Below are 18220 nucleotides of genomic sequence, written 5' to 3' on the forward strand. Positions count from 1 at the left end.
GTTTTCACTGTGTCCCACCTGTGAAGATCCCATAAGCTGAGAGATCACAGTATCACAGTGTCACAGATGGAGATGGAGGCTCTCAGCGAGTTATGGTTGGACTCCATGACCTTTTCCAACCAAAATGATTCTGTGCAAAATCCTGCATCTGTCTGACTCAGGGTAGCTGCAGCTCCCTGTAGAATGAAATTATTTTGAATTGGGCTGAAAGAAAATATATTGGATTAGGAGAGTTTTGGTTTGCTTAAGAAACTTGCTTCCTGTAGTCAGAACTGGAGATTTCCTTGTGGTAACCAGTTCCATGTGTCTGTGGGTTTTGTTTCTGCTAATTGTTGTTTTAAGAGGATGATTTGGAAGCACATTGTTTTATTGTCTGTTTGTGTCTACAAACCCCAGCCCTTCCAGCAAACACACTGGAATGACACAACCAGAAAACTGGTCTCTTCCCATTCTTAGTGGGCACCACATTTGAAGTAGTTGCACTTTGCTGGATTGCAATTTCTCAATTAAAATCCTCAACCAGAACAACTGTTGCATGCGATATTTCAGGCCTCTGCTGTGTGATAGCGTATATTTGTGTATGGATACGTATGTGTATGCAAAAATGTAACAGCAGTTTAAGCAATTAAGTACAGTGGACAGTAAGAAACTAAATTAAGAATATATAATATACATGTGCGTTGAGGTAAATGGAAAGCATTCAAATGGCACTGGGTGAGTGATGTACAGATATAAGCCAGTGATTGATGCACCATTAATATTAAGTTGCTTGGTGTCCTTTGATGTATCTTATTTGTGTAATTTGCTGTTTTAGCCTTGACAGTGTTGAACAAACCCCTTCTGTGCCCAGTTTTTCTCCAAGACTTGTTTCCCATCAGTTTTGGTGCCAGAAAGGCTGGTTAAGGCTTTTCACCCAGAACGGGATGTTATGCAGACCTCACTTGCAGTTTTCTGTCATTTCTTAGGAATAGGATTGATGATAGAAAAATTCTTTGATAGGAAGTAAAGAGGTTTTTTTTAAGTACTAGAATAGTCACGCCATAAGTCAAATGTCATCAAAATGTTCAAAGTCACAAAAACATTAGCAAAAACTGACCTATGTGATACAAATCTGCATTTGAGTCCTTGAAAGCTTCAGAAGTGTTTCAAGTTATTTGTATCCCTTTAAAACTGCTTTTATTTAAATTTTGTTAACGCATCGGTTTCATTATATAGTTATTAGAACTATGCACTAGAATTTTTTTTTTTTAATTAGAACTATGAATGTAATTGATTTATTTAACCTAACCAAAATGTAACATAACTTCAGACTGTCAAGTTCCTTCCGCTGTTTGGAATGTTAATCCTCAAGTTTTGGTATAGAAAACAGTTTACAATTGCTCTGTTAGATCTTTTTCCATAGACATAAAGCTTATCCCCCCTAGTTTTTGGGTGTCACAATGTTGTCCAGACCCTTAAAATATGTATAATGAGTTTCCAAAATAATTATTTTCCATTGAACCTTCAAAAAGATGCATTTCCAAATGCTGTGCAGATTTAATAGACGATGTTAGATTGCTAATTCTGTTGTTGTCATTTCAGATTTGATGGAAATTTTAACACCAACGTTTCTAGGACTATTAGCTGCGATAGACTGTCTACCACTGTCAATAGCAGAGCCTTCAATCCTGGACGCGACTTAAATTCTGGTAAGTAGTACGGTTTTGGTTTTTTTCCTCTATTGTAGGGGTTTTTTTTCCATCAGACTTTAACATTTCCTTGGCATAGAGAATTACCATTGATTGCCATAGCAACACGCTTTTATTTCTCCTTGAAACTGTCACACTGTTCTTAATTTGAGATTTCATGATTGAAAGATGATACCTAAAGTAATGCCCTCAGTCTAAGTACTTTACAAAAATGTCATGAAGACTTTATTTCAGCCTACCATGGATAATTTTGTTGTGGTTTATGCACTTTATATTTCTTTTTTTTTCTCCCAAGACACTTCCCTTGCTTGTGCTGTCTGCTTTGCCGTCAGTCGTGGCAGCGCTGAAGGGGCCGCGCAAAGAAGTTTCTCTGATCTTCCTAGCCGAGTTCAGCTAATGTGAGGCTGTGTTTGCAGCGATAGGCAGAAACTACAAAGTATAAGGACATCCTAAAATATTTCCTTTCTTTGCCTCGTCAGGGCATTTCCATCTTGACAGTCAGTGCATTTGCTTGACACACTTAAGGAGCTGGAAATACGCTCAGAACCAAAATACACAGGACTTATCCCTCAAAAATTCAGCTTTTGATCCTCCAGTGCAGCAAGATTTTCTCTTTTTGCATCCTGGTCAACTTGAATTAATACATGGATTTCAGGGTTTTTAGTCCTAGTTTTGTCCAACTGTTCCATCTTTTCAACTTTTTTTGATGCCTTAGTGCTCTATATTAGAGAACCGTGTAGATTTTGGCTGTGAATTTCATTTAGCATAGATTTTGGATTTTGTTGTGTGGTTTTGGTTTGGTGTTTGGTTTTTTGTGTGTTTGTATTTTGACAAATGGTGCAGACTTGAGAGAGTGTGGGGTTTTATTTTAATTCTCATGTCTTTTGGAATAAAATAGTTGACTGAATAGGGGGCAGACCCCATATTCCACCTTCACCACGCACCGAGCATTTGCAGATCTTGTGACAAATAAGATGAAAAAACCTCAAATTTTTGTCTAGCCTTTCTACTGTGTCCCTTCTTACAGCTTTGCACTGTGTCTGCTTAATTGCTGTCTTAATGAAATCTAAAAATACAAAGTAAAAAGCAAAAGGAACGGTCCCCGTAGGTTCCTTTCCATCGCATTTCTGGTACCACATCTTAAACGCAGGTGCTGCCCAGACCAGCTGATTTCCTGACGTGCATCTCATCATTGTAATTTGTGTTGTTTTCCATCCTCAAGATAGTCTTTGTTCACTTATTCTGATTTTTCTGGGTTTTGTTTTACTCATAAGCTCTCTCTTTATTAAAACAAACAAACAAACAAAACAAGCAAACAACTTATTTGTATTCAATTCGTGTTTAAAATCACACACAGTTGTTGATTAATCAAAATAATTTTTGAAAGCAAGTTGTCATGCACTGTTATAAAAGCAAAGCATTGAATGAATGACTTAATGTTTTTTATTGAGTAAAAAAACCATTCTACTGCAGACGATGGATGTAAAAAACAGTATTAAAGAAATATTCCTTCTTCTTAAGTAGTGGAAAACTTATAAGCTGTAGTTTCCCTTAAACATTTTTTAAATTTCTGGTTTAAATTCTCACAGATACAAAGCGAGTGCGTGTTCGAGCCTCTTTCTGCCCTGGCTCGCCAGTGAGACTTGAGCGTCTCCTCTTCCCTCTGGCTTGAAAGCTGCCTAATGAAAGGAGCATCTTCAAACACGGGCACTGGCAGGAAAGGGCAGCGAAGGAGAAGAGGGAATTGGAGTGACTGTGAGAGCAGGGAGCTGCTTCAGCATTTATTGACAGCAGACGCTCCTCCAGCTTTCTGTCTGCAGCTCTCAGAAACACAGCCTTGGGGGGAGGTTTGTTATTAGGGAGAAAATGCCTGGGAGAGAGAAATAATAGAGTGGAAGGACTGGATTGATGCAGAAAAATGAGATGGAAACTGGTTTATTTAAGAAACAAAAGCTGATAGTCAGCACACACCTCATGAAATGAGAATTTGGGTTTTCTGTAGGGGAGCTGCAAGGAGCAGCCTTAGTCCAAGTGATAGGACAAGAGGAAATGGCCTCAAGTTGCACCAGGGGAGGTTTAGATTGGATATTAGGAAAAAATTCTTCCCAGAAAGGACTGTCGGGCATTGGAACAAGCTGCCCAGGGCAGTGGTGGAGTCACCATCCCTGGAGGGGTTTAAAAGGCATTTCGACAAGGTTCTAAGGGCCATGAGTTAGTGCTAGAGTTATATAAGGGCTGTACTTGGTGACCCTGAGGGTCTCTTCTAACTGAAAAGATGCTGTGATTCTAGGATTCTATCCTGAGCTCCTTATGTGAAGGTGTTTGAAAGTCTATGAGTTGACAGTTCCCACCTCTCCTTCTCTGGTCCTCAGCTGAGAACATCTGAACTGCATGAGCTCCACCAGCCTGGCCCCAGGACAGGACACAGCTGTGGCTTCAGGAGGGGCTGAGGCCAAAATAATGCTGACGGGGAGCCGGGCATTGCCCACGTCCAAAGCAGCATCCATCTATTGCTGTGGAAATATTTGGATTTTGGAATAAACTGGCTGTGGGAAGGCTCAGGGGCAGGAGGTTGGTGTTTGTTTTGCGGATGGAGGGTATTGTGTTGGTGGTATCTGGAGCACTTGCTTATGTAGTCGTGGGCATGACCGGTTGTGCCAAAAAGGCGGCCTCTGCCCAAAGGAATTTGTGGTTTAAGACAATAGCTGGCATGAGATGGGCTGGGGATGTAAACAGAACGGCAGTTTTGGTCAGGACAGAGTGCCGGCAGTGCCCCTGCAGTTTACAGCTCTCCAAATGGCTGTAGGGTTACAAATAGCTTTTTTAAAAAAACTTCCTTGTCATCTGTCTCTCAAAACTTTTTTTTTTGTCTTATTTCTGCAGTGACCCAGTTCTGTGAAACTGCTCACCTTAGGAGATACACATAGGACAGGGCACTTTGCGAAAGAGCTGGTTTTGAATAAATCTATGTGTGTATATTCATCACTCTAAATTAAAACCACCTTTCCAAGAGGATAAAGATCAAACAAGAAAAAAGCGTATCTAATCTCATGTTTTTCTTACTTCTTTTGTAAGTGTCCTCACATAAAGCTCGTGAGGAAGATCTGTTGCATTTTAGATTCAGACTCTTACCTCAGCCTGAATTATTTTTCTGCCCTAAAAACCTGAGAGTTGTTGGTACATCTGGGTGTTTTGATGGGGTTTTTCCTCTCCTGCCTTACTCATTTAGACTCAAAGGCAGGATGGGAAGCCACGGCTTCCCAAAAATCACATCGCACCACATTTCCCACTGGATGCAACATGATGGAAGGACCTGGAGAGCATCAGTCTCCCTGGGAAGGGGTTTGAAATCCCTCTGCTCCTCCAGCGCAGAAGCTTCTTCTTTGGTTCAGCCACGGTTCCAAAACCAGCCTGGCCTGTCCATCAACCACGTTGTCTTCAAAAAGGGCCTGATCAATTCATTCTTAATGCAAAACAAAATTCCTGTGAGTGTCTCTATTTTCCCGCATAAATTTTGCAGTTTAAATAATGCAGCCTATAAAAAGCTCTCAGCAAAGCCTAAATTTAAACTAGACTACATTCAGCCTCCATCTCAATTCTTTAAATGTTAATCTTGGCCCGTGCAGTGTAAGAAAGTGGGGTTGGAGTGGTTAGTTGTAGGTGTTGGACGGGGATGGAATTTGCTCCTGAAACTTTCAAAAATAAATGATGCTGTTTATTTTTTCCAGTGTTTTATGGATTTTTATAATATAAAGAGAAAATAAACAGTAATCTTGGGGAAGGAAGAAGAAATAGATGTACTACTCTTTTCTCAGCCCTTAAAAAAAATGGTTTGCTGTTTTTTGGTTGGCTTTTTTTTCATTGATACCAGGCGACTTTTTTTTTAATGTCTTGAAAAGGTTTTGCTTCAGTTTTCCTTTTGGATTACTTTTAGCCATTACAACAAAATAGATAAGGCTTTATTCTTCAGACAGAATCACAGACTTCAGTTAGTTAGATTAAGAGATCTGTCCTCGCCTGTATGAACAGCCCTTTATTTATTAGACAACAAAATCTTACCCAGAGCCAGTGCATTATATTATCAAGATTCCTTTCTTTTTTTCTTTTTTAATAAACAAGGAACCTCTAAATCTTTCTTCTTTTCATCTTTCAAAGTGCCGAAATATCTGTTTCAAGTCAGGCAGCTTGAGCAGAAAGCTCATCACCAGCAAAATGTACAGAGATGGTACCAAGTTGCTCAGTAAATTTTGTCTCTGCCTGATGTGAGGTGTTGATTGTTTAAAATGTGGAGTGCCTTGGCCATGTTCCTTACATTGCTGTGCTTTAAACTGCTAGTTCGGCTAAGTTAAAGTAGTTGGGAGATGGGTTAATAGGTCCCCTTCAAATCCTTTTAATCAAGGAAGCTGGGTTCATTCCCTAAAATGAAAGGGTTTTTTAGTTCTTTGCCCTTCAGAGTCAAAGGAGCTCCCAAGGAGCCAGCTGGGCTCCGGCCTGGCTCGTGCCATCAGTAGAATTTTAATGGGGTTCGGGCCACAGAGCTTTTTATTTCTGGAGAAAACACGTGAGCCAGAATGCAGTTGGACTCAGAAAATCCTGGATCAGATTTGTAGGTCTGGTGGGTGAGAGAATGGCTTTATTTGTAAAATAAACATGCTCACTTTTGGCTGTTTTTTCTGAGGGACACCGAGGTATCTTCATGATGATTATTTTTAACGGGGTACTTGTGAGAGAAGAACTGCAGTGTGCGTGTTGCACAGAAAATTCAACTTGGGTTTTTTTGACAGGGTGAGAACCATGAGGTCTGCGGCTCAATAAATGTAATGCTAAAGATGACTGTAAGAAGTGCTTTTATAATGAGCAATTATGTTCAGTAGTTCCTCTTTTTTTCCCACTGACTGTTTGTGCTGTTCTTTGAAGATTAATTAGTTAATGATTTGACTGTGCTTTGAAGATGTAAAGTGGTATCTAGAAGTGCTAAGTGTTATCATATCGCATTCCCTTTGAAGTTTTATAAACTCTATCACATAGGGCATTCTTTCTAAAAGTCCTTTTTGCCTTGTGAGATACTTATAATTAGAGAGAACGATCATTTCACACACTCTCATGTTACCACTTTCCAACTTTTTCTGTCTGCAGCAGAATTTGGGGTCACCGGAAGTGGAGGGGACGGAGTTTTCGGGGTGACAAGGCAATGCCAGCTCCCAGGTGGCCGTTTATGTCCCCAGTCTATGTCTGGAATTAAGGGATTCCACTAAAATTTTGGCTTTTGTAAGACTTGGATTCTTGGCTTCCTCCAAGCACCATGATACCGAGGCTGGGTCTGTATTTAGTGGCGATGCTCATTTTAGAAAAGCAAAATCTTTACATGTACTCAGTAGTAGAAAGAACTTTGTAATTTATGTTAGAACAGGGAGATGGGGACCGTCTTACACTTACAAAAATGATTTGAACCTGACCAGAAAATGAGAAGTAAATTGCTTTTGAGTTAAAATAGGAACCACAGATCTTGGCCAAGCATATGGATGCCTAGAAAGTGAGCACCAGTGCGATGCCCTGCACACATTTCTGCTGCCAAGGGTGTAATTTTGATGAGTTTGGCCTTTAGCTATAAGCTAGACAGACAACTTGCCTTATGGTATGTTTTTGTTGGCGTGTTCCGATTGTGTAACCTGTCCAGAGGCTGCTCTGCTGGAAGAAGGAGGTGAGAATAAAGTACAGGCGAGCGACTAGGGACGTGGGAAGTTTGGGGTAAGTGAGGTTTGGCTAAAGATGAGCTGGGACCAAGAATCGAAGAAATATCTGCAGGGTGTTCTCACAGCTTTAGTGGATGGAAAACAAAATTGCACTTAAAGAAAAAAAGTATGTATTTTTCAGCCATGGCTTATCTGCTGTGGTCATAGGAAAAAGAAAAAAGTTTAAAAAAACCCCTAAAAAGTTAGGATAAAATTGGTAGTGTTTAGGGAGGGTGTTGTTGAGGTAACATATTAGCTGAAGGAAAACATGAGCAGAGCTTTGTGCAAAGGAGGAAGAGGAGAGAGAGGCACCAAGGCTGTGAGGAGTGAGACTGAGGTACGAAACCAATGGTTTTGTGGGGAAAACAAACTTTTAAACATGGAAAATAAATACATATCACGACCTTGTGAGAATGAGAAGTTTAATATAGCCATGACTAAAAAGGAAATACTTTTAATTATGAGCTTTTTTAATGCTGTTGGTGAAATTGAACTGGACAAGTTATTTCATCTGGGCTTTACCTGAGTGCTCACTTGTCTGATTTGAAATCACGTTTGTTTTTTTTCAAGTTCTGTAACCCACAACAAAAACTTAAATATGAGAAATAGAGCCTCTTTATACAGAGCAAAACAGTTGCTGTGCTTCACCCCCAGAACTATGAAATCCCGGTGTCTAGACATAAAAAAAAAAGGATTTAAATGCTTTGTATTCTCTTCTCTCTCCCTGTGAGGCAGCGCAGTCCTGTTCCAATGAAGCTGTAATTCTGATGTGCATGGTTTGCAATGGCCTTATTTATGTTAAAGTGTAATTGTATTAGCGTTTTCTAAGTTTTTTGTATTACGGACAAATGGCCGGTGATTTTCATACGCTGCTGAAAGACAGTCTTGTTTAAAAAACTTTTTTTTACATAATTATGATTTTTTTTTTTCTTCAGAGGTTTGGATGCTTTTAAAGGAATTTTTTCCAAGCTTTTCTTTGATAAACCTTTATTAAGCTGCAAATACTGTCCTGGATTCCCACAGCCGTGGCCATGCAAGGTGCTCCCACGTGGGAGCTGCCCCATCTCTGCCAAACCCTCCATGAATTCGGAAATCAAACTGGGTTTTCCCAGGCAAGATTCTGGAGAGGAAAAGAGGATGGCTGCTTTGGAGGAGGGCGAGGAGAGGAATTTCTGCTAGTCCTGGCTAGAAAAGCTAGGAACTCTGTGTGGCCTATGTTTATTTTGGTTTTAATTACAACTTTTTTTAACCTAACTTTTCTGTGGTGCCTAAATTTGGCAATATTAAAATTTCACATGGTTTGGTGTCCTTGCTACACAGAAAGCAGTGTCCGTGACCCAAGAAACCTGCTCTTCATACAGATCAGAAACGACACTGCTAAACTAGTATCATATCAGGTTTAAAACCAAAACAAGGACTTGAGAGAAATTTAAGGGGAACTTGAGTGGAACAAAGAATATTCAGATATTTATTTAACTTTGTGTTGCAAGATTATGGGTGGTTTCTTTGAAAGTGCAAAAATTCCTGAGAAAAAAAGATTCCCATTCCCAAGAGCATCACCAGGTTGGTTTTATCTGTGCACAGGGGAGAGAGAGAAACAAGGTTTGGCATCTTTGGGGTTGGATTTGTGGTTTTTTGGAGAAGGATGAGAAAGTGAGTGGTGTGAGCAGAGTGTAGTTCTGGTCATTAATGCACTGGGAAAACCATTGTCAACCATTTCGTGTCTTGTTCTTTTCCTTAGTCTACTGAGGCACCAAATTCTTCGAAGCCACAATTGTGCAAAGCTGCATCTTTGTCTGGAGTCCAGCACAGTGCAACCAGGACTTCCACTGGGGCTTCTAGGCACTGTGGAAATATAAAAAAAATGTGGCAAAAAGTGGGGGGAAAAAACGCCAAGACAGTGGTTTTTACAGGGTGGTTGTGCTGAGCTGAGTGTGGAGAGACCATCGCGGCTGCAGCCAGTTTGGGAAACTTGAGAAAGTGCTAAACTGTTGAGGATGTTGAACTTAAACGATTCTCTATGTGGGTATTTTGTCATAGAATGTCTGGCTGAGGTTTGAAATGTGCCTTGCAGTGATTTCCAACCCAAATATTGGTGTATCAGATAGTGGCGGAGATTGGGGAGATGAAACTGGCCGATTTTCAGCGTTAGTCCTAGGGGAAATGCCAAAAGTAGATGCTCAGCACAAGGTAAAGCGCTGTAAATCAGAGCTGCCCTCTACCAGGGCTGCCCAGTTTGATAGTCAGTGAACATAAGAGGAGAAATGACAATTGAGTACTTATATTTATTTGGTTGGGTGGGTTTTTTTTAAATGTATTTTAAGCTCAGGTGAGTCAAACACGATTGTCCCCACCTGGGCTCTGAGTGCTCAAGATTTCCATAATATCTGTTCGCTCTGGTTCAGCTTGGTATATTAAATATCTTTAAGTTATTAGTACAGAGCGTCTTGGCCCTGGGGTACCTGCATTACTTGGTTGCAAGTTTTGGTCCTGTTCTGTGTTTTTACCAATGTGCTCAGTTTTGTTAATATCACTGAGCTTTTGAAAGACTTTTATTGTTAGTGTTAAGTAGTGCTTCCTTGAAGATTATTTTAATAGGAAAGTAAGCATTTTTTAAAGAGAATTAATATGCCCTATAAACTACAGGAGGGTTTGAGGTCTATACCCTGTACTTGTTTTCTGAGCTTAGCTCCTGCTTGACCATACGACTCGGGAACGTGCTATTTATCTTTTTATTCTTCACTTTTTGTCCATGCAACGAGTTACTAATAATTATCTGCCAGAGAGGGGACTTAGAGGAATGTTGTGATATATGCTAAGAGCTGTTATTATCATTCTTTCTGAATTTTCTGATCTTGAACACGGGAACGTGGTGGAGATGCTCACGGTGAGGCGGGTGGGACCAGTGTGGAGCCACCACCCACCAGGTAGCGCTTGCAGAGTGTGACCACTGTGGAACCCTTTGAAGAAAGACACTATTTTTTTCCTGAAAAGTGGCTGTTTCTCCTAACATAAGGGCCTCACAGCCTTGTAATTAAGGCACAGGGATAATGAGAAACATGGGGAAATTCTTGAGTCCCAGGAGTGGAAGCTGTACACATCTACCCTCATGCAAACAGGAGGGCATGATGAACAAAAAGAAAGAGTCTCCCTGTTGTTTTTTTTTAAACCTTTTCAACTATTTCTATACTGTGAGTTTTTTCTTGACCCACATTTGTGTGTAAAACTATTTTTGCTAAATGTTCATGTAGACATTTTTTAAGCAGAAGTCAGCATGGGCAATATTAACAGATTGGGTTACAGAGCTGTAGGCAGCAAATCTATTTAATATTTTGGAGTTACATCAGTATAAAGAACACATGATTTTTTTTAACATTAGCGTTTTTTCTTTATGAAAACTACGTGGACAATGTGTTGTAAATGTATGTATGTATACCTACTGTATATAATTGCTTTAATCTCTTCCTTCTTTGCTCCTGCCTTGGCTTCTTGGTCCCCAGTTATACTTCAGAGATTCAGGAATTGTCATCATTTATTAAACAAATCTATCAAGTCCAGTGTTAAGCTTCCAGGGCCTTTAGCTGTTTGCAAATCAGACGTGAAGCTCTATCAGTCCTCAAATAGAGCTGCTTGTAGTTGATGTTGGGACCCAGGTTATTCTTCTCCAGCCACCTACAATAAACCTACCTCTAAGCTTGACCTCCCTTTGTAACTCTACTTTGTTTTTCATTTTTCTCTCCAACCTTCAGTTCTTGCTGATAATCTGAAGTCTAATCCAGGAATTAAGTGGCAGTATTTCAGCTCGGAAGAAGGCATTTTCACCGTTTTCCCAGCCCACAAGTTCCGGTGCAAAGGCAGCTATGAACACCGCAGCAGGTACAATTTGTTTCCTTACGATTTAGTGGGCAAAGCACTAAAATTGGGTTCCACAAGCACTGATTTAATTACAGCATTATGCTTTGCCAAGATGACAACATTCACCGGTAACTTTTAATGGGGTCCCTTGGGTTTTCTTAGGTTTGTTTTTTAAAGTGCCAGTTTTCACTTCTAAGAAACTTTGATGTAAAATAAAATCATGTACAAGTTCCTTACCTCTCCCAAATCAAATAAGCTGTAAATAGCAGTAAGTTGTGAATTGTAGGTCAGCCCGTAGGCAAAATTTGTCTTGTGTTTGGCTCATACTTGACCCCTGTTAATAAAGCAGGGAAGCTGTGTTGTGCGGGTTTGGATGTGGATTGCTTTGGGGAGAGGAGGAAGGCTGAGACACTGGCGAGGGCACAGGTAGGAGCATTTCTCCAATCTCCAGTTGAGGTTCCAGTGGCACATTGTGGATAATAGGGAAGCAACAGTAGTGGAAACTTTCTACTAAGAAAACTAGAAAAAAGGATCAAATGGTGACGTGGTTCTTCTGCCTGGGGGAATATTCCTATTCTGTAGGCATAGAGCAGTTGCAGTGCAGAACTTTTTCCCTGGCCTTTGCTGTCAATATTATGGGACTGATCAAGAGTCAAGGGTGGAATCTTCTGAGGAGGTGCAGTGGCTTTAGTATCTCTGGTCGCATATTAACTAATTGTACCAGTTAATTAATCTTTGCAGAGGAACTATCAGCACATCCAGGTATGTTTCTACGTAGCCGAGTGTACAGAGACTAAAAAGTGTTTTGGTTACCTGTCCCTGTTGAGTAATCGAATGTTTACAGACGTTATCTTCTATGTGTCATCAAAGCTTGAAATGTCTGTGCTTGATTAAATTTTCTGTGGTCTTGGAAAGGTGTGGCCTGAAGATGTGAGCACCAGGCGTACCTCAGGCTTGATCACAATTTTGACTCTAGAACCATTGATAATTTCACCCAAATTTCACTTAGTCTTGGTCACAGTTTCTCCGTAGCTGAATAAGGGATATCTTTTTGCTAGTATTTACTTCACAGCATAGTTTGGATGGGTTAATCAGTTAATACTTAAGTGCTTTGAAGATCAAAGGCCCTATTTAAGTTCCAGGTATTAATACCAGTGTAGAGCTGCAGGCTATTTTACAATTAAGAACTGATTTGTGCCAGTTGTTTATTGCAGTGCCTTGTCTAAAATCTTCTGTGTTTCCTTAATAAGATTACTCTGGCTGCCTTTGATACAGTAAAATTTAGATCCCAAAACTCAGACTTGATTCTAAACAACTTTGAGAGTCTTGTCTTTTTTTTAGTTCTTCCTCCATGCTGAAGCTCTTCCTAATTGGTTCCAGGCTGAAACCTTGTCATGAGAGCTTGTGAAACCTTTCACACTTCTCTCACAATATTGAACTGGATTTCTGCTTCACTGAAAATAGTTGTTTTTGATGTTAGCACAAACAGACACATGGCAGCACCAAGAGACTTCACCAGAGTTAACGCAGATCGGCCCCGGGGCTTGAAACTGCACAGTACCGAGGGGCTGTGGAGCATGATACGCATGAAATGCATCCCAGAGCACCAAGAGAAAACCCTTTCTTGGCAAGAAACCTTCCCTTGTTACCATAAACCGAACACTCTATGCTAACGCAACTCCGCGCAGCTGCACAGGTTTTTACTTGTCATGTAACCAGCAAATACCCACTATTGCACTTGTACATGTAAGGTTCCCGGCACCCAACATTTGTCATGAGGCATTTCTTCCTTGTCAACACTTAATCCAAAATGTGATGTGAGCTGCTGCAATCCCAAATGCTGCTGTTGCGTCAGCAAAATTGTTTATTCCTAGCTGAAAGTGGTTGGTGTGACAGAGGGAGTAGGATCTAACACCTGATTTGGTTAAAAAAATCAGAAAGAGAGTGAAGGGCCTTTTCTGTGTGTTCAGGTTCTCAGCTTGTCTTTCTTAGTAGAAGGTTTCATAAAGGCAAAAATTCCTGTAATATTTTGACTTGTAAACCTCTCAGTGGCAATTAGAATATACCTGATGAGGGTGGTTTGGGTTTTGTTCCCCTTCAGGCCTGTCTATGTTTCTACCGTTCGACCTCAGTCCAAGCACATTGTTGTCATTGTGGACCACGGGGCTTCAGTCACAGAGACGCAGCTCCAGATTGCCAAAGATGCAGCTCAGGTTATTCTGAGCTCCATTGATGAACACGATAAGGTAAGCTTTCTCCAGAGAGTATTTTGATTGGTTTCAACCATGCTCAGCGTTTTCAGTTTTCATCCAAAACAATGTTTTTAACTTGTGGTCCATGAGCTCATAGAGATCTGTGGTCTGCCTCTAATGGCTGATGAAGGCTTGAACTCACTTTTGGAAGCCTGTATTACTACAGAGAAAACATTTGGGGATCCGTAGGCTGGAAAAAAGTGAAAACCACTGATCTAAGGCAAAATCTTGTTTCTGAGTCATCTTTAAAGGCAAATGGATTATAAACTTCGCCTTAAGTCTTCTCATTAGTAGTACAGGAAAAAAGCTTCAAACTTCTGTGCTTTTAGAAAGTTTTGATACTGTAAAATAATGCTTGTAGTTTAGAAGAATTAATAGTAATTTCATGTAAGTGTCGAAAGTATTTGTCTTAATATAGACCTATAATGAAGAAAATACATTTAAAACATTGGTCAGTAGCTCAGTGGTTATGAAACCTGTTATACAGGTATATAATTTCTGCTTAATTCTATGACTGTCTTGCATCAGTTGTAATTTACAATAAAATATGCCACTCATTTAATAAGACTGGGATGTTATGTGTATATTAATACAAGTGTTACCACTATGTGCCATTACTTATTTACAGGCTAAAAACTGATGGTAGATTTGGCTCACTTTGGCTGACGCATTAAATCAACATAATGCTTTCCCTATGAAAAGTTCTTAGAAGTTGGGTTTTTTTCATTTTCTGCATGCACTCTACTTTTCTATAGGCACTCAAGGCTTTCCTGAAAATGCTCTCTCCCGATTTTGTTTTCAGTTATCTGTGTATTAACTATTATATACGAGCAGAGCAAAGCTGACTTCATCTGAGAAAGAAATGGTGATTTCAAGAAAAAGAGATTTCAGTCTAAGTCTAATCCTTTTCAAATTGGGTGGATTTATGCCTCAAGCATTTATTTTTTAGCAATTGAATTTTAAATCCCTGGAATCTCTTCAGTTGGCTTATCATTGTGTTTTCTATATCAGCGCGTAAAGAATTAGAAATGGCAAGGTAATCCAATATAGTTTCTTCTCTTTCAAGATCTCAGTGTTAACCGTGGCAGACACAGCAAGAACCTGCTCGCTGGATCAGTGCTATAAGACATTTCTGTCTCCTGCCACTAGTGAGACAAAAAGGAAGATGTCCACCTTCGTTAGCAGTATCAAGTCATCTGACAGCCCCACGCAGCACGCCCTGGGATTTCAAAAGGCTTTCCAGTTGATCCGAAATACAAACAATGGCACCAGACTCCAAGGAAGTAAGTCCTTCGTTGTGCAATCCTGATTATTTCTGAGGCTTGCAAATGTTTTCTGACTTGAGATTCTCACTTTGACAGAGTGTAATGTCTTGAATATTAAAAAAAAAAGCATATTATTAAGTAGCATTTACTTGATCTGGAATCAGCATGAGCAGCTGTTGAATATGGGCATTGCCTTTTAATTTATTTCACTTGCTGACTTTCTTTTGAATGATAATATGGAATTGCGGGATTGGATTGCCTGATAGCTGACTTATTTCCCAAAGGTGTGTGGAGAGATGTCCTTTTAATGACAATTGCTGTTGCTCCAGGTTCATTGACTTATTGCCAAAACATAAATATGTGGGTAATTCACCCAACTGGAATCCTATGGAAGTGGCCCATGCTTTTCAGGGAAAAGGGGTTTTTGAGAATACCAATTTTGGGTGAAATTTTATGCAATGTGAGGTTGGCCTGGCTTGAATTGTCCTTCATCTTAGAATAACCTCCTGAATTTTGGTGCATGGATTATGGGCTTTCTCCTTCCCATTCCCAAGATCAGGGTTACCCATTCGCGTTGCTTCGTCCTGTGCCTGCTCCAACAGATGCAAATTCTTCACCAGCTCAGAACAGAAGAAAGTGAAAAAGAACATCCCAGGGATGAAAGTGCTTTGCAAAGACTAAGATGTGCTCCTACTTCATGTGACTCCTTCAGTTCATGAAATGATGCCTTTAACATTAAAGGTTCAGCCAACTTCTGAACTTTAGGCTATAGATGAAGCTCTTATCTGACTGTACACTGCTCAGCTGAAAGATGGCTTGTCAGGGGCAGGTCTTTATCATCCTCTAGCAAAATGATGAAAATAAAACATCAAAACAAGAAAATCCAGCACTGCTGAATCTGGCTGGAATAAGGTGCATTAATCATCAGTAGTTATTCCAAGAACATCAGCTGTAGAGTCTTGCAGCAGCCTCCTATGGATCTTTTCTCTTTGGCACTGTTTGTGTATTAGGATTAGAATGTTTTGTCATTCTTCATTGATGTGAAAACACATACTTTTACTAGGTTTCATACCAAACAATTATTTTTAGGGCACAAGTACAGAAAAAGGCAGATGCTTTGGATTTAGGTTTTCTCTAAGCGTTAAAGATTTTGAAGACCTAATGTGTATACAGCGAACTTCAGAATTCATAGGGCAAGATGCATTACGTTTGAGAAGAGGATGTTTATAGAACATGCCTCATTTTCGTGTAAATAATCTTTTTATCTTTCTAAAAAAGAAAAATAAGCTTAGAAAAAAATATAATTCATTTCACTGTTAATTTTCTAACATCCTGTTCCTGGAGAACAATGTGTGGGTGTGTCAGGGAAGTTTTTGAGATACAACCTCACTCCTGAATTCACACTGAAAGAGTTGAGGAGGAAATGACTGGTATGAGGTGGAAGAATTGTGCTGCTGAACACGTCGGAATTTCCTGCCACTGAGTACCAACATTCCCTGAAAACACTCTGATTAAATAGGTAGAGTGCATATGTGTGCACATATATATTAAAAACAAAATTAAAAATTGCAGTGTATGAATATATTATACACACGCACTATTGATGGGTGCCGTAATGATACACTGAATATAAGGGCCATTTTCTGCTGTTGAAGTGTAGTCTATCAAATAGTGTAGGATGATCAGCTGTTTAATGATAAAACCTGTTCAGCACTGATCCCCAGTGCAGACTTAGGACTGTCTTATGTTAGTCCTGCTCGCAAAGCTTTTAGTCTGCAGCATCAGGCTTGCCTGCAGTATATAATAGCTGTACTGTAGCCTAGGAAACACAATTTTCCTTAAACTACAGCCAAAGCTGTATTAATACTTGGCTTTGCTTTTTTTCCTAGCTTTAAAGCTTGTTTAAAAAAAAAGGGGGGGGGGGGGAGCAGAAATTCCCCTAAAATTAACAGCTCCTCTTAGCTTGTTTGTATCAAAACCTGAATCTGGCCGGAATTCTTTTCAAGTATGATGACAAAATGTACAAGTAAAAGCATTCGTACCTATCTAAAACATTCCACAGCAAAACCACAAAAAAAACAGATGAGACAACAAAGATGGCGTATAACCAACTAACCTCCTGTACTTGGGGTTATATGGTGTTGTATGATCCCTACAAGTGTCTTAACTACATGCATAAACCACTTTTAATACTGAGATATAATATGATGAAACAGGATGGTGTGTAACAATTATTTGAATTTACGTGTTCAAAGGCTTTGAGGCCGTTTACCGAGAACATGCTCAGCTTGAAAAACGTGTTCGGCTCCCTGGGAAAGGAGCCGATGAGGAACGGCGATGTGCTGCGTCACGTTTCTCAAGCGTTATTCTCCAGCCTGTGCCACACGAAGGCGTCGGGTGCTTTTCCTCCCGCTGCGTCCTCCAGCGACTGCCCTGCGAGGCTGGGACTGAACCACAGCGGGAGGGGGTGAAAAAAGGTCTTTTTCGGGGGCTTTTGTGGGATACCCACCACCGTGCTGCTGCAAGGCTGATTGGATTGCACAGGCAGATGTTGCTGGAAGGGAGGATGAGGAGGGTCCTGTGACCACCAGCACTAGCGGCAGCAGCGACGGCTGGCAAGGCACCACACACTGTTCACGTAGGAAATACCATCAGATGCAGCGCAGCTCTGCTCTGTAGAATTGCAGGACAGGAGAAGAACAGTGGGTCAGGAGACAAAGCTTGCATTTATTTTTTCGCTTTTGTTAAACCTTCTCCGTGGATTTAGAGTGTCTTCCACGCTCCTGCCTGGTTGCAGCTGGGCCAGAAGGTGCCTGTGGGGTTTGCTCAGGAGAAACAAGCCATGGTGCTTCTGGGTGGCTGGTAGGCACCAGATCCAACAGATCTTTCTTAAACAATGTGAATAGAAGTTTAACAATGAAGGATGTAATTCATGAAACTGCAGTGTGTTTATCCATCGTACATTTCTGTGAATCTCACAAATGAAGCCATTGGCAGTATATAGTTGTAAGAAAATGTAGGGGCCCTTACTACGACTTCCCCGAGTTAAAAATCTAATGCACTTTCTGCTCTCTCACTATATAATTCTTTTTAGATACCGATATGGTCATAATTTATCTCTCGGCTGGGATTACATCAAAAGATTCCTCGGAAGATGATAAGAAAGCCACTCTACGTGTCATCAATGAAGAAAACAGTTTCCTCAATAACTCAGTAATGATTCTTACTTATGCGCTTATGAACGGTGAGAAATGTTTTTGTATTTCCAGTGGATGAAAATTCCCTTTCGTTGTACAGCTCTTTTATTGAGCTCATCCAAATGTAATTCCATGCCTTACTGGGAGCAGTTCGCTGATGGGTTTTGGCCGGTGTAATCCAGAGGCTGCATCCAGATGTTCTCTCTTTGGTGTGTGAAATTATATGCCCCC

General features: G+C 40.3%; 1 protein-coding gene across 1 annotated transcript in view; it reads left to right on the top strand.

The window, feature by feature from the left end:
* CACHD1 (cache domain containing 1) overlaps positions 1–18220 on the top strand; it is a gene marked incomplete at its 3' end in the record, with an annotated part of 99461 nt that overhangs the window by 54508 nt on the left and 26733 nt on the right. The window contains exons 4-8 of the mRNA XM_080348577.1: positions 1582–1688; positions 11170–11296; positions 13377–13521; positions 14594–14810; positions 17887–18036. Coding sequence (XP_080204703.1) covers positions 1582–1688; positions 11170–11296; positions 13377–13521; positions 14594–14810; positions 17887–18036 — 746 coding nt within the window. The remainder of the gene's footprint in view (positions 1–1581; positions 1689–11169; positions 11297–13376; positions 13522–14593; positions 14811–17886; positions 18037–18220) is intronic.

Source organism: Nesoenas mayeri (assembly GCF_963082525.1).
Source record: "Nesoenas mayeri genome assembly, chromosome: 8".
Taxonomy (NCBI): Eukaryota; Metazoa; Chordata; class Aves; order Columbiformes; family Columbidae; genus Nesoenas; species Nesoenas mayeri.